This window comes from Ischnura elegans, chromosome 4 (genome assembly GCF_921293095.1).
Source record: "Ischnura elegans chromosome 4, ioIscEleg1.1, whole genome shotgun sequence".
NCBI classification, from domain to species: Eukaryota; Metazoa; Arthropoda; class Insecta; order Odonata; family Coenagrionidae; genus Ischnura; species Ischnura elegans.
This window is the reverse complement of record NC_060249.1, coordinates 73,522,352-73,534,675: the sequence shown is the minus strand read 5'-3', so window position 1 is coordinate 73,534,675 and position 12,324 is coordinate 73,522,352. Positions and strand designations below refer to the sequence as shown.

Below are 12,324 nucleotides of genomic sequence, written 5' to 3'. Positions count from 1 at the left end.
TGCTTTCTATTCACGCAACTCACGAACGTGCGGGTATGCTGCTGACTGCTTTCTGCCGCCCGAGGAACAAAAGAAGATGAAGCATTCGCGAATGCTAATGCCACAATATTTTCACCAAAATTAACTACTTATTTATCGAACGACAGTTTACCACATAAATTTGAGACTGAGCACTCCATCAACTTCATTTCTAACAGATCGCTAGCAATTACAGAGGTTAAGGAGTCTTGATGAAAGTCTTCCGGCGGTGAAACCCTCGCTATGGCGAGAGCCAACACCAAAAGGGTCTCGTAAAAACGAATTTTTTAACACGCTTATTATAGGGTCAATTGAGGGTGCATCGGCTATCTCTCATTATAGCGGGAGTGTCGCTATAGCCCGTACTCGCTTTAACGAGGTTCCACTGTATTGTATTCTTGAATAGTATATAAAAATTCATGATTGGTATTAAGAAAGAGTCACTTCTTTAACCTGTCCGATCAGTTCTAGATATGGATTTTTAAGAACTGAGAGTTTTGCTGTTGGTCGCGTTGCTAAATACATAGTTCAAAGTTCCTTCTCCTTAGAATCTGACCATTTGATGCAACACAGGTAGATGTACCATGATACCTAAGAATTAAACTTACTATGAGTAGCTTTTCAAATTATTAATTACTAGAGATACATGTGGAAAATTGAGTTATCTTCTACACAAAAGCACAACAGGTTTTTGATCTATTTTCTCTGTTTTTCTTAGATACTGAATTCTTTGCCAGTTTCTCTAAGGCTTCCTATTTTTCTGCCATCTTGAGCACACGAGAGCATAGTAAACACATAGCATGAAAACCAATCTCAAGACATGAGAACCAATTCATCAGAGCATAGTTTCTAATCCTGAAATAAGTTTATATGTGTATGCTTTAAGCTACTATATAAATCTGTTCTTGTTGTTAATTTAGAGTACTTTATAGTCATTAAATACTTAAAAACATTTGTATTGCTTTTCCTCCTATTTGGTGTGTGTTCATCTTCATATATAAACCCACTTTAACAGAGATATAGAGTAATATAGATCATCGGCCAACAAAAGTTATCCATAACTACGCCTTAAGTAAAAGTAAGAACATGATTTTTTCCGGTTTTTTTTGAGACTTTAAACGAGGAAGTTAAATACATATATTAGAGGTGACAGGTAATGAGTGAGCAAGGTAACGAACTGCAGGGAAGTTGATCTATTACTTCATCATTGCAAATTCCAAATTATTGCATGGGAAAGTAATGCTGCCATTTTGCACTAATCCAAGAATTGTGGAATGAGGGATATAGTTACTTTCAAGCCTATAGCCAGCTTTAAAGTTGCTGTAAACAAAAATGAGTTGCACTCTGCCAAACTTTGGCATATATCCAATATGTAATACAGTGCTTGTTTTTTTCTATCTTCATGTTTGTGGCCAGAACATGCCAATGTTAGTTAACAGCCATTACTGGTTGCCTAGCACTCGATATGGTGGCACTGTTTAAGCTTTTAGAAGTGGTTTAAGGCCTGGTTACACGGTACATGAGAATGTACAAGAAAATGTGAGAATGTCTGAATCTCAGAATGAACGCGAAAATGCACCGTGTAACCACGCAAAATGTAAGAATGAATGAATTTCTGAACGCCTGCTCTAATTTCGTTCAGACAATCATACAATTTGAACTCAGAGTCACCTGGTGGCAGACTACGAAAACGACACATTCATTTCATCTGGCTTGTATAGGCAACTTCTTTGTTTACGTACGGCCCCGATAGTTATTTGGACTTGATATGATCTTGCTTGAATGCTATGGGCATCGCAGTAATAAATATTGAATTTACCTTGCCAAAAGCCTCATATTTCTCGTACATTCCTGTAGCGTGCGCCGATTCACAGGAGAAGGATGGAGGGAAATCACGACACACTCGCTTTCAAGACTAAAATTCAACTGCATTTATTATGTCCTGTTTTTTATATCACAAGGCTTAAGGGCACGAGAAAATTTTAAAATGTGCTTTTATTATGGAAAACTACTATCCAACAAAATTTGAACGATATCGGCGAAAGACACTTCGTGAATATTCCTTGGCTCCTTTCGACGAGAGGCCGGCCGCCCATTACATTCCTTATTTTTCTCCGTGGCTTAAACGTAATCAGTATTTATTCTCGTAAACAGCCACTTTCCTTTTAATTTTATCCTACAATGGGTAGAGTGATAGGTACATTTATAGAGTTGTTTACAAAGTGAAATAATTAACTTGATAAAATCCTGCGGTAACCATGATTTAAGAGTGTACTTACGTTGAGGATATCCCGTTGACAATATAGATAATGTATTTGACTTCATTCTGTGAATCATAAACCACTTATTCCTCTTATTTTTGTCCTTTCGAACACAAGCAAAAAACTTCTCCGGCGAGTAAATAGAGGTACTAGACGACGGAGCACTTTATATGCTTTTATGGGATACACGATTTATATGGTTTTCACACGTTTTTCTATTGAAGGTCCATGCTGCAATACACTTACTGCATTAAGCAAATGATGTAGGTGTGTAACATAGATCACAATCTGCAATCAACTTATTTGGATTTAATCTTTCCAAAGCTCCCCAAACAATCGCCTTTATTTATTTCAACAACGCCTTGGCAACCTAATATATTCACAATCCGAAGTTTGACGTTAAAACAGCAATTTATATTCGCCAAATTTGCGTTTGAGTCCCTACATAGACAGTTTTTCTATCCATTTCCTCAGTCTGTCATCAGTGGATACCGTGCCGTGATGAAACGCGCGCACGCTCCGTCACGTGTTTCCAATCAGTCGATTAAGATTATTTTTAAAGACTCATATCTCAGCTATAAAACATTATTCATCCGTGAAATTTTCGGCAAGTACATTTGAGGTAAGGCTCTTATTATTCTAGTACTTTTAAAAAAGTGTGCAACTTCCCCATTGGTTTATATTTGAAGTTGAAATAATTTGTTGCGCATTTAAAAATGTACGAAAAAATGTCCGAAAAAATGTACCGTGTAACCACCTATTCGTGGATCTTGTCCATGAGAATGTACAAGAGTCTGTTCAGAAAACCATTCAGAAAAATGTACAGAATCTTGTACATTCTCATGTACCGTGTAACCAGGCCTTTAAGCTTGGTGCCACCACCCTGAGATAGTGTAAAAAGACTATTTTGATGGTTTCTTTTTGCACAGCAAATATTATTGGTAGTGAGAAAATAAAATTTTCTGAATGCGCAAGATTCAGTTCACCTCAAATGGTTTTGAATACCTGAAGCAATTGAACTTCTTACAATTTTATTATTTTTATGTAGTTTTTGACTTCCTACTGTTTCATTCTTATAGTTAATAATTATTTTTTGTCTTAGGATCCAGTATTATTCTCTGGGACTCTAAGAATGAATTTGGATCCGTTTGAGAAGCATTCTGATGCTGAAATATGGATTGCATTGGAACATGCTCATCTAAAAGTCTTTGTGAAAGGACTTCCTGCTGGTCTTCAACATGAAGTGGCAGAAGGTGGAGAAAATCTCAGGTTAGAATGTTCAATACATACCTCATTGGAACCAATAGCTGTGAAAATGAATGAAGTGATCATGCTTTGCCGATTATTTACTTGCTTTAGTTCTTTTTTATTATTATTCACTCTTGATTATTATTGTATTTTCACTGACATATCGGTAGAATACTATAATAATAATGGGTCATTCCATATCAGTTCATCCAGGCATGACACCCACCGACTCGGATTTTGATGAAACTTGCCAATTTTCATCCTTCCATGCTAGAATGAAACGGTGTAAAATATTTCTTGGCTATCTCTAATAGTTTTTTTTTCACGACCATTTGAAGTTTGGGTGAAACTGAAGTTTTTCAATGAATGCGGTCTCCAGAGGCACTTGTACCTCCAGAGGGAAATAATTTGTCTCAGCCATAGTTTTCATCCGATTCTTATGAAAATTTGCAGGTTTACTATAGAAGTCATGAGGATTCCAAAAACTAATTGAAAAATATCCTAAGGAATATTGGAAATTCTCTAAACTCGTATGTTTCATAAGATTTTAGAAAATTTTGCGTCAAAAACATGGTTCTTTAAAACATCAAATTTTTACCTGAGGCAATGTCTGAATCAAGCTAAATTATTTTTTCTAATATTCCTTAAGGTATGGCCCACCACCTGTAAAAATAAAATTCATGGCTTTTTACTTGCTTTGTTGTTAAAAAAAATTTTATGCAAAAAAAATCCCTTTTCACGACTCTGGTCGTCAGTGTTGGGTCCTCCTTCAAGTGTGATGAAATGCTTGGGTTAACTGTTTTCTATATCTAAGAAAATATTTACAACATGTATCTAGTGCATAATACATTCAAAAATTAAAACATTTTTTTATGTGCAGGTTGTTTTTCTCCCGATAAGAAAAATATGTTTTTGAAATAGAACATTTTAAGGAATTCATAGCACTTACCCGTCATTGCTGGGGAAAACTTGATTGTTGCTATATAAAACACATCAAAATACAGGATGCATGTCAATACAAGTTAACTTTCTCCATTTTGTATTGACAAAAAACTTCACGAATGTGTTTTACTTCATTAATGTTGCACAACTTATAAATGAACAATCACAATATATAGTCACTTTTGTCTTTTGTTTTGAAAACGCTATTTTTACATGTGGGAATTCAAATTAAAAAGCTGCATACAACTCATTTAGGTTACTTTGAAGTAACCTCTTTTGCTTGTGGACATTTTTGGACACACTCACCTTATCTTTCATTCCTGGCATAAGGCGTGAATACTCGTAATTTTGGTAGAATGTCTGAGCTAAGTCCACTGCAGTTTGTTCTATGTTTTTGCCCCTCCTTGGATCTGGTATGGCTATGATGCCTTTCATTCCTAGAATTCCCTAGCATGCCGAATTGTATATTCACTAATATTAATTTCGGTGGCTACTTTTTTCATAATCCACGAAGTCGGAGCCAGTGTTAGTAGCTGAATTATCTCTCGCTGACTGCCTGCTGTCACCAGTTTTTCTTTTAGTAACCCAACTAGCACATCCATATCACTCGCTTTATCAAGAACTTATTTAACTACAAACTGATGCACAGACAAAAGTGACTATATATTGTGATTGTTCATTTATAAGTTGTGCAACATTAATGAAGTAAAACACATTCGTGAAGTTTTTTGTCAATACAAAATGGAGAAAGTTAACTTGTATTGACATGCATCCTGTATTTTGATGTGTTTTATATAGCAACAATCAAGTTTTCCCCAGCAATGACGGGTAAGTGCTATGAATTCCTTAAAATGTTCTATTTCAAAAACATATTTTTCTTATCGGGAGAAAAACAACCTGCACATAAAAAAATGTTTTAATTTTTGAATGTATTATGCACTAGATACATGTTGTAAATATTTTCTTAGATATAGAAAACAGTTAACCCAAGCATTTCATCACACTTGAAGGAGGACCCAACACTGACGACCAGAGTCGTGAAAAGGGATTTTTTTTGCATAAAATTTTTTTTAACAACAAAGCAAGTAAAAAGCCATGAATTTTATTTTTACAGGTGGTGGGCCATACCTTAAGGAATATTAGAAAAAATAATTTAGCTTGATTCAGACATTGCCTCAGGTAAAAATTTGATGTTTTAAAGAACCATGTTTTTGACGCAAAATTTTCTAAAATCTTATGAAACATACGAGTTTAGAGAATTTCCAATATTCCTTAGGATATTTTTCAATTAGTTTTTGGAATCCTCATGACTTCTATAGTAAACCTGCAAATTTTCATAAGAATCGGATGAAAACTATGGCTGAGACAAATTATTTCCCTCTGGAGGTACAAGTGCCTCTGGAGACCGCATTCATTGAAAAACTTCAGTTTCACCCAAACTTCAAATGGTCGTGAAAAAAAAACTATTAGAGATAGCCAAGAAATATTTTACACCGTTTCATTCTAGCATGGAAGGATGAAAATTGGCAAGTTTCATCAAAATCCGAGTCGGTGGGTGTCATACCTGGATGAACTGACATGGAATGACCCATATTTCTATTAACTGGCATCATTTAGCATGCATTGTATAAATGTCCTCCTCTTTAGGTTTTTCCCTTGAAATTATGTAAATTTGGCAGGAATACAAAAGCTAATTCAAAGTTTCATTTGCAAGCTGTCGTTAAATTTATTTAGCTTGCAAGCTGGATTAATCTTCCTTGTTCTTTGCTTTCACCATTTTTGTTGTATGAATGACTTTTTTAAAGACCTATTTACTTCTTCTGCTTTCAGTGTAGGACAAAGGCAATTAATATGCCTTGCCAGAGCACTTCTGAGAAAGACTAAAGTTCTTATTCTTGATGAGGCCACGGCTGCTATTGATCTTGAAACTGATGAATTAATTCAGGTGATTTTCTTTAAATATAATTCCAAAAATGTAATCATTAAATCCCTGTATTTATATAAATATTAACTACTTATAAATTGCGACTAAATATCTACAAATATAATGTATTGATGAAAGTTTAAGTGGTGGCATTTTCCTGGTTTTTTTCAATGTATTTGGGTTCTTAATGGAAAGATGATTTTGTTGTATTACAAAGTTTTGGAACAATTTACTCACCCTTTGATTCAGAAGGAATGTAAATGATAATATGTACATATATTAAACTCATCAATATCAGAGTAATACTGCTGGGATCAATTTAGTTTTTGATCCAATAGGATTGGAAGCTTGGTAAATATGTCAGTAAATTACATTTTGAAGTACATGCTTTCATTACAAAAAGCTTTCTTTCCTGATAAAGAAGAATTCTTTGCTGAAATACATATTTATTCTTCCCCATCAGGTGTGATGCTGTGTCAACAAATAATGTCGTGAAGAATTACTATTTCAATTTATACCTATTTAGATAACAATGAAATTCTCTCATAAGTGCCCAGGCCACTTATGAAATAATTGTTTTGGTTAATTGAAATAATATGACTTTACTATAGCAATTAAATAAGTAAAAAAGAGTAAAATATAGCCTAGGAATAGACCAGCCAATTCAAAATTTTATATCGTTAAGAATTTGAAATTGTAGTATTAAATTGCTTTTAAATAAATAAAGTTCTGAAAATTTTACAATTATTGTAGAGTACTCTGAAATAAATATGTAATTAGAATTTTTCCGGGCATCTGTATGATTTAATATTAGTATTTTCTCTGATGTACATTATTTCTCTTGTTGCATGAATTTGGATGCAGATGACAATACGAGAGGAATTCAAAGAATGTACCATATTGACTATTGCTCACAGGTTGAACACCATCATGGATAGTGACAGGTACTTCATATTTACATATTTTATGGGGTATTGATAGAATTTTTTACTCATATGCCCAAATATGTTTTTAAAATTTGAGCCATCTCTCCTTTATTTGGAAATGTGAATGTATCTCGAGATGTGGCCAATCAACATGTGTTCATTGAATAAGCTCTGTTTTGCAAGATATAATTTTCCAATTACAATGCTGACCTCTGTGTTAGAAATTTTATATTCCAGCCAGTTCCTTATATTTTGGATGCTAATAAGTTTAAAAATTTTCCTATTGTGATGATGACTAATGTGGCAGAACAAAATAGGGTGGAGCTGCTAATTGGCTGAAATGAAATTTAGAAGTGTTTCTCCTAAAGTTAATTAAATTAGAAATTAATACCTTTGAAACCAATTTTCAGTTATGTATGCATCCATTATTGGATGGAATTGGATTGGAAAAGAAGAATGCGTCTTAACTTGAGTGAAAGATTCCTTTACTCTTACCACGTCTTCGGACTGATTAAAATGTATTCTCCTTTTTGATAAAGGTTGCCCAGTGAACTGAAAAACCGGTTTTGGAGTTATAAATCCCTATTTTAATTAGTTTTAGGAGATACGTTTATAAATGATTATATTGGTTAATACATAAATTATTTGGCCTAAATTTCTTATGGGTACTTAATGAATATATTGTCAAATGTTAGCCTTCATTTCTTCATCAAGTTTCAATCGCTTTTCTACTTACAGTGGAAGTTGGTTAGTATGTTCCTCCTTAGTACGTTTTCCTCCTTAGTATGGCGATTTCTCTCAGTCTCGGTACAATCCGAGCAAAATACTGGTAAAACTATTTGGTTAGTACGCTTAAAATAGTGTTGCTTTCCTGGGTAGTATGCTCAATTATTTGCCATGAAGCAACCCACTGCAATTTCACGACGTTTTAAAATCTGGTGAATTGAAAAGACAAGTTGACATACTATTTCTAGATTTTAAGAAAGCTTTCGACACAGTACCTCACAACAAACTTTTATACAAATTACAGTCATGCGGATTAAATGAAACAGTTGTAAACTGGATGCGCAACTTTCTGAGAGATCGTAAACAAAAAGTAGTTCTTGACGGAATTAGCTCTGATATTGTAAAAGTTACATCAGGCGAACTGAATAAAATACAAAGGAAGGCTGCGCATTTCATCAAAAACTGCTACGGGCGCACAGACAGCGTTACCTAGATGGTAAGCGAATTAGGCTGGGAGCCGCTGGAGACTCGGAGGCTGCGCATTAGGCTTAGATTGCTTGAACAATTAAGAATGGATATCTTTAGGAGTGACACTGAGAACATAATATTAGAGCCACACTATATTTCCAGGTCCGATAGAAGCGATAAATTAAGAGAGATATTTAGCCAAACGAATAGATATGGGAAATTGTTTTTCCTCTGGGGCCGTATTCTGTATTTCGTCGGTGCCGCACCGGTCGGTTTCCCTTTCAAGCCCACCGACTGGGCATCAAACCGTACCGACAACGGATTCCGCACCGACGACGACACTTTCAGCGATTCTGTAAGGTCGTCGGTTTCAAACCAGTCGGTACGGTACCCTCTCCTCCCCAAACAGGGAAAATCCGAATATATCCGAAGTTTCACGTGTATCCACCAATGAAAGAAGGGTAAAAACAAATGAAGACTCATTGGCACAGTTTGTTGTCGTCATTCTCAATCTTTTTCTTTGCGGAAATTACGACTTATGGCTAGATTAAGATTAACATATTGGATAAGTTGTTAACAATGCATATATATTGTGTGGTAGTAATGCTGTACCTACAGAATCGAAGGAAACAATATTACAACATCACAATAAAGTTTGTATGTGATAGAGATTGTTGTTGCTGGAATGAATTATTGAAACTATCCTTGAGATCGTAGTTTCTTTTTTTAAATATTGGTTCCGTATAATGCTATTTATTCATGATTTGGTAATATAGTTGTCATTAAGTAAGTTCCGTCTAAATGTTATCAACGGAAGGTTATGCCATTGGCACCGTAGCAGACGAAAATAGCATACTGTAATGGCCCGAAATTCGGGGGCCATTTGCAAATTATTTCGCGGAGGACAGGGCTGTTTGCGAGGCAGAGGACGATGCACAAACAGCCCTGTTTTTCCTAAAATGGGAGATCCGGGAGGAGGAGAAGGAAAGGCAATGACCGAAAGACTGGCAAATAGGAATAAACACCATTAATGGAACGCTCACGGGTTCTAACTTTTCGAAGGGGGGGGTCTAGTTTAAAAGATATGTTTTCGCGGAATACCCCCACCTGGGCTTTTTGAACGTCTCTACGTCATTCGAGAGACACTATATAAAGGTAAACCGGGAGATACTTGTGGTCTTCTACTTCGAGTCTTCGACTACTTCGGGGTAAAGTTTTTGATCGCGAAAGGCGTGATTGTGCACGCCTTGATTATTGTAAACTCTCGTCTCGCGCCTGCTTGGCTCGTCGATACCCGCTTCCCGGGATTTGGTATTTTTGCTTTCACTCTCTTCATAACTTGCTTTTAGGCCCTCTCTGGTGGGCCAGTTTCGCCATCAGCTTCCGTTACTTGTGAAATTTAGACTTCATAATCCCTTCCCCCTCCGGGAACTTGGGAAATTCCTCGCGCCCTATCCATCGCTAGACCAGTATTTGCCAGTGCGACCCGGCCCCGGATAAGCCGGGACTCGAATCCGAACTATTTTAACGTGGGCTCTTGCCCTTGGCGTCGGGTATCAATGATAGTACATGGATTGCATTTTAATAAAAGAAAAAGGAACTCTACCTTTATTTCCGGCGACGGCACGAATCACCCTGGGAGGCTGGAGGCAGGAGAAGGCGGCAGCACGCTGTGGCGACAGGCGATAGACTGGCAAATACTGGTCTAGCGATGGATAGGGCGCGAGGAATTTCCCAAGTTCCCGGAGGGGGAAGGGATTATGAAGTCTAAATTTCACAAGTAACGGAAGCTGATGGCGAAACTGGCCCACCAGAGAGGGCCTAAAAGCAAGCGTCGGGTATCAATGATAGTACATGGATTGCATTTTAATAAAAGAAAAAGGAACTCTACCTTTATTTCCGGCAACGGCACGAATCACCCTGGGAGGCTGGAGGCAGGAGAAGGCGGCAGCACGCTGTGGCGACAGGCGATAGACTGGCAAATACTGGTCTAGCGATGGATAGGGCGCGAGGAATTTCCCAAGTTCCCGGAGGGGGAAGGGATTATGAAGTCTAAATTTCACAAGTAACGGAAGCTGATGGCGAAACTGGCCCACCAGAGAGGGCCTAAAAGCAAGTTATGAAGAGAGTGAAAGCAAAAATACCAAATCCCGGGAAGCGGGTATCGACGAGCCAAGCAGGCGCGAGACGAGAGTTTACAATAATCAAGGCGTGCACAATCACGCCTTTCGCGATCAAAAACTTTACCCCGAAGTAGTCGAAGACTCGAAGTAGAAGACCACAAGTATCTCCCGGTTTACCTTTATATAGTGTCTCTCGAATGACGTAGAGACGTTCAAAAAGCCCAGGTGGGGGTATTCCGCGAAAACATATCTTTTAAACTAGACCCCCCCCTTCGAAAAGTTAGAACCCGTGAGCGTTCCATTAATGGTGTTTATTCCTATTTGCCAGTCTTTCGGTCATTGCCTTTCCTTCTCCTCCTCCCGGATCTCCCATTTTAGGAAAAACAGGGCTGTTTGTGCATCGTCCTCTGCCTCGCAAACAGCCCTGTCCTCCGCGAAATAATTTGCAAATGGCCCCCGAATTTCGGGCCATTACAATACCATGGAACGTGAACGTAGGATTCAAATGCAAATGTAAATGTCATATTAGAGGAACAAGTTAGGAAATTGTTATAAAAATATGGAGCTGGGTCTAATTAAAAGAAGTGTAATGACGAGGAAGTAAAGAAATCGTGATTGGGTGAAATACATATGTATAAGTTGCGCATTCCAAGTGAGAGAAAATGATAATATTGCGGCAAACCTCATACTTATTAACAAATATCTTCTTTTATCGTCAAGGGAATCAATGGCTGACAATGAAATGAAATATAGTTGCCTGTTACAAATGAAAGAAACTGATACCGTTGTGGCAAACTTCATGCTTAAATAAAAAGATCTTATTTCTATTCCGAGAGAAACGCCAAATTGATGATTGAGTGAAATAACAGTCGCCTATTCAGAGTGATATAAAGTGATAACATTGCGGCAAAACTCATATTTAATTAAAAATATCTTTTTTATGTCAAAGGAGCAAATAAATGATGATAGAGAGAAATAAAGCCTATTACAAGCGAGTGAAAGTGGTAACATAAATGAGAGAAAGTCATTATATGTTAGCAAACCTCATTTTTTTAAACCATTATTTTATATTTCTGTCAAGGTATTTAATATAGATGATGACACAGTGAATTATAGAGGCGTATTCGAAGGGGCAGAAAAAGATAACATTGGAGAAAACCTCATTATTTACTCGGTGATGAGGTAAAAACAAAATAAAACGTACAATGCGCACCGGGGAGTTCATGAAACCCACTAGTCGGTTGCCGAATCGACACCTTTTTGCTGTCGGTACGGCTACCGACGATCTCCCGTCCTCTCGTCGGTGCCGCACCGATTGGGTTCGTACAGAATCGCACGACTTCATACCGGGAGTCGGTGTGACGTCGCACCCGACGAATCGGTGCCGCACCGATCGGTTTGGAGTTACAGAATACGGCCCCTGAACCGTAAAGGATATTAATAAAAGCTAGTCCCAACCTCGTTAGAGCACTTCTTTTTTTTTATCTGTAAACGGCTGGTGTCATGCCTCACGCCTTTTAGGTGGCTTGTGGGGTATTATGTAGATGTTGATGTAGAACCCGCTAGTCGTTTTGTAGTACATATATTGTGAGTGTGTAAACCTCTGAATTCATTATTTATTTTATTATTATTAGCCATTGAACTTTTTACATTCATCGCACATCTCTCTTTCTACGTGTAAGTGTTCC

At 37.1% G+C, this 12,324-nt stretch overlaps 1 protein-coding gene across 2 annotated transcripts in view; it reads left to right on the top strand.

Moving 5' to 3' along the window:
* The window catches only part of LOC124157666 (multidrug resistance-associated protein 1-like), a 62,239-nt gene that overhangs the window by 47,808 nt on the left and 2,107 nt on the right, over positions 1 to 12,324 (top strand). For both annotated transcript variants that reach the window (XM_046532597.1, XM_046532596.1), the window contains 3 exons: positions 3,382 to 3,548; positions 6,300 to 6,414; positions 7,258 to 7,337. In XM_046532597.1, coding sequence (XP_046388553.1) covers positions 3,382 to 3,548; positions 6,300 to 6,414; positions 7,258 to 7,337 — 362 coding nt within the window. The remainder of the gene's footprint in view (positions 1 to 3,381; positions 3,549 to 6,299; positions 6,415 to 7,257; positions 7,338 to 12,324) is intronic.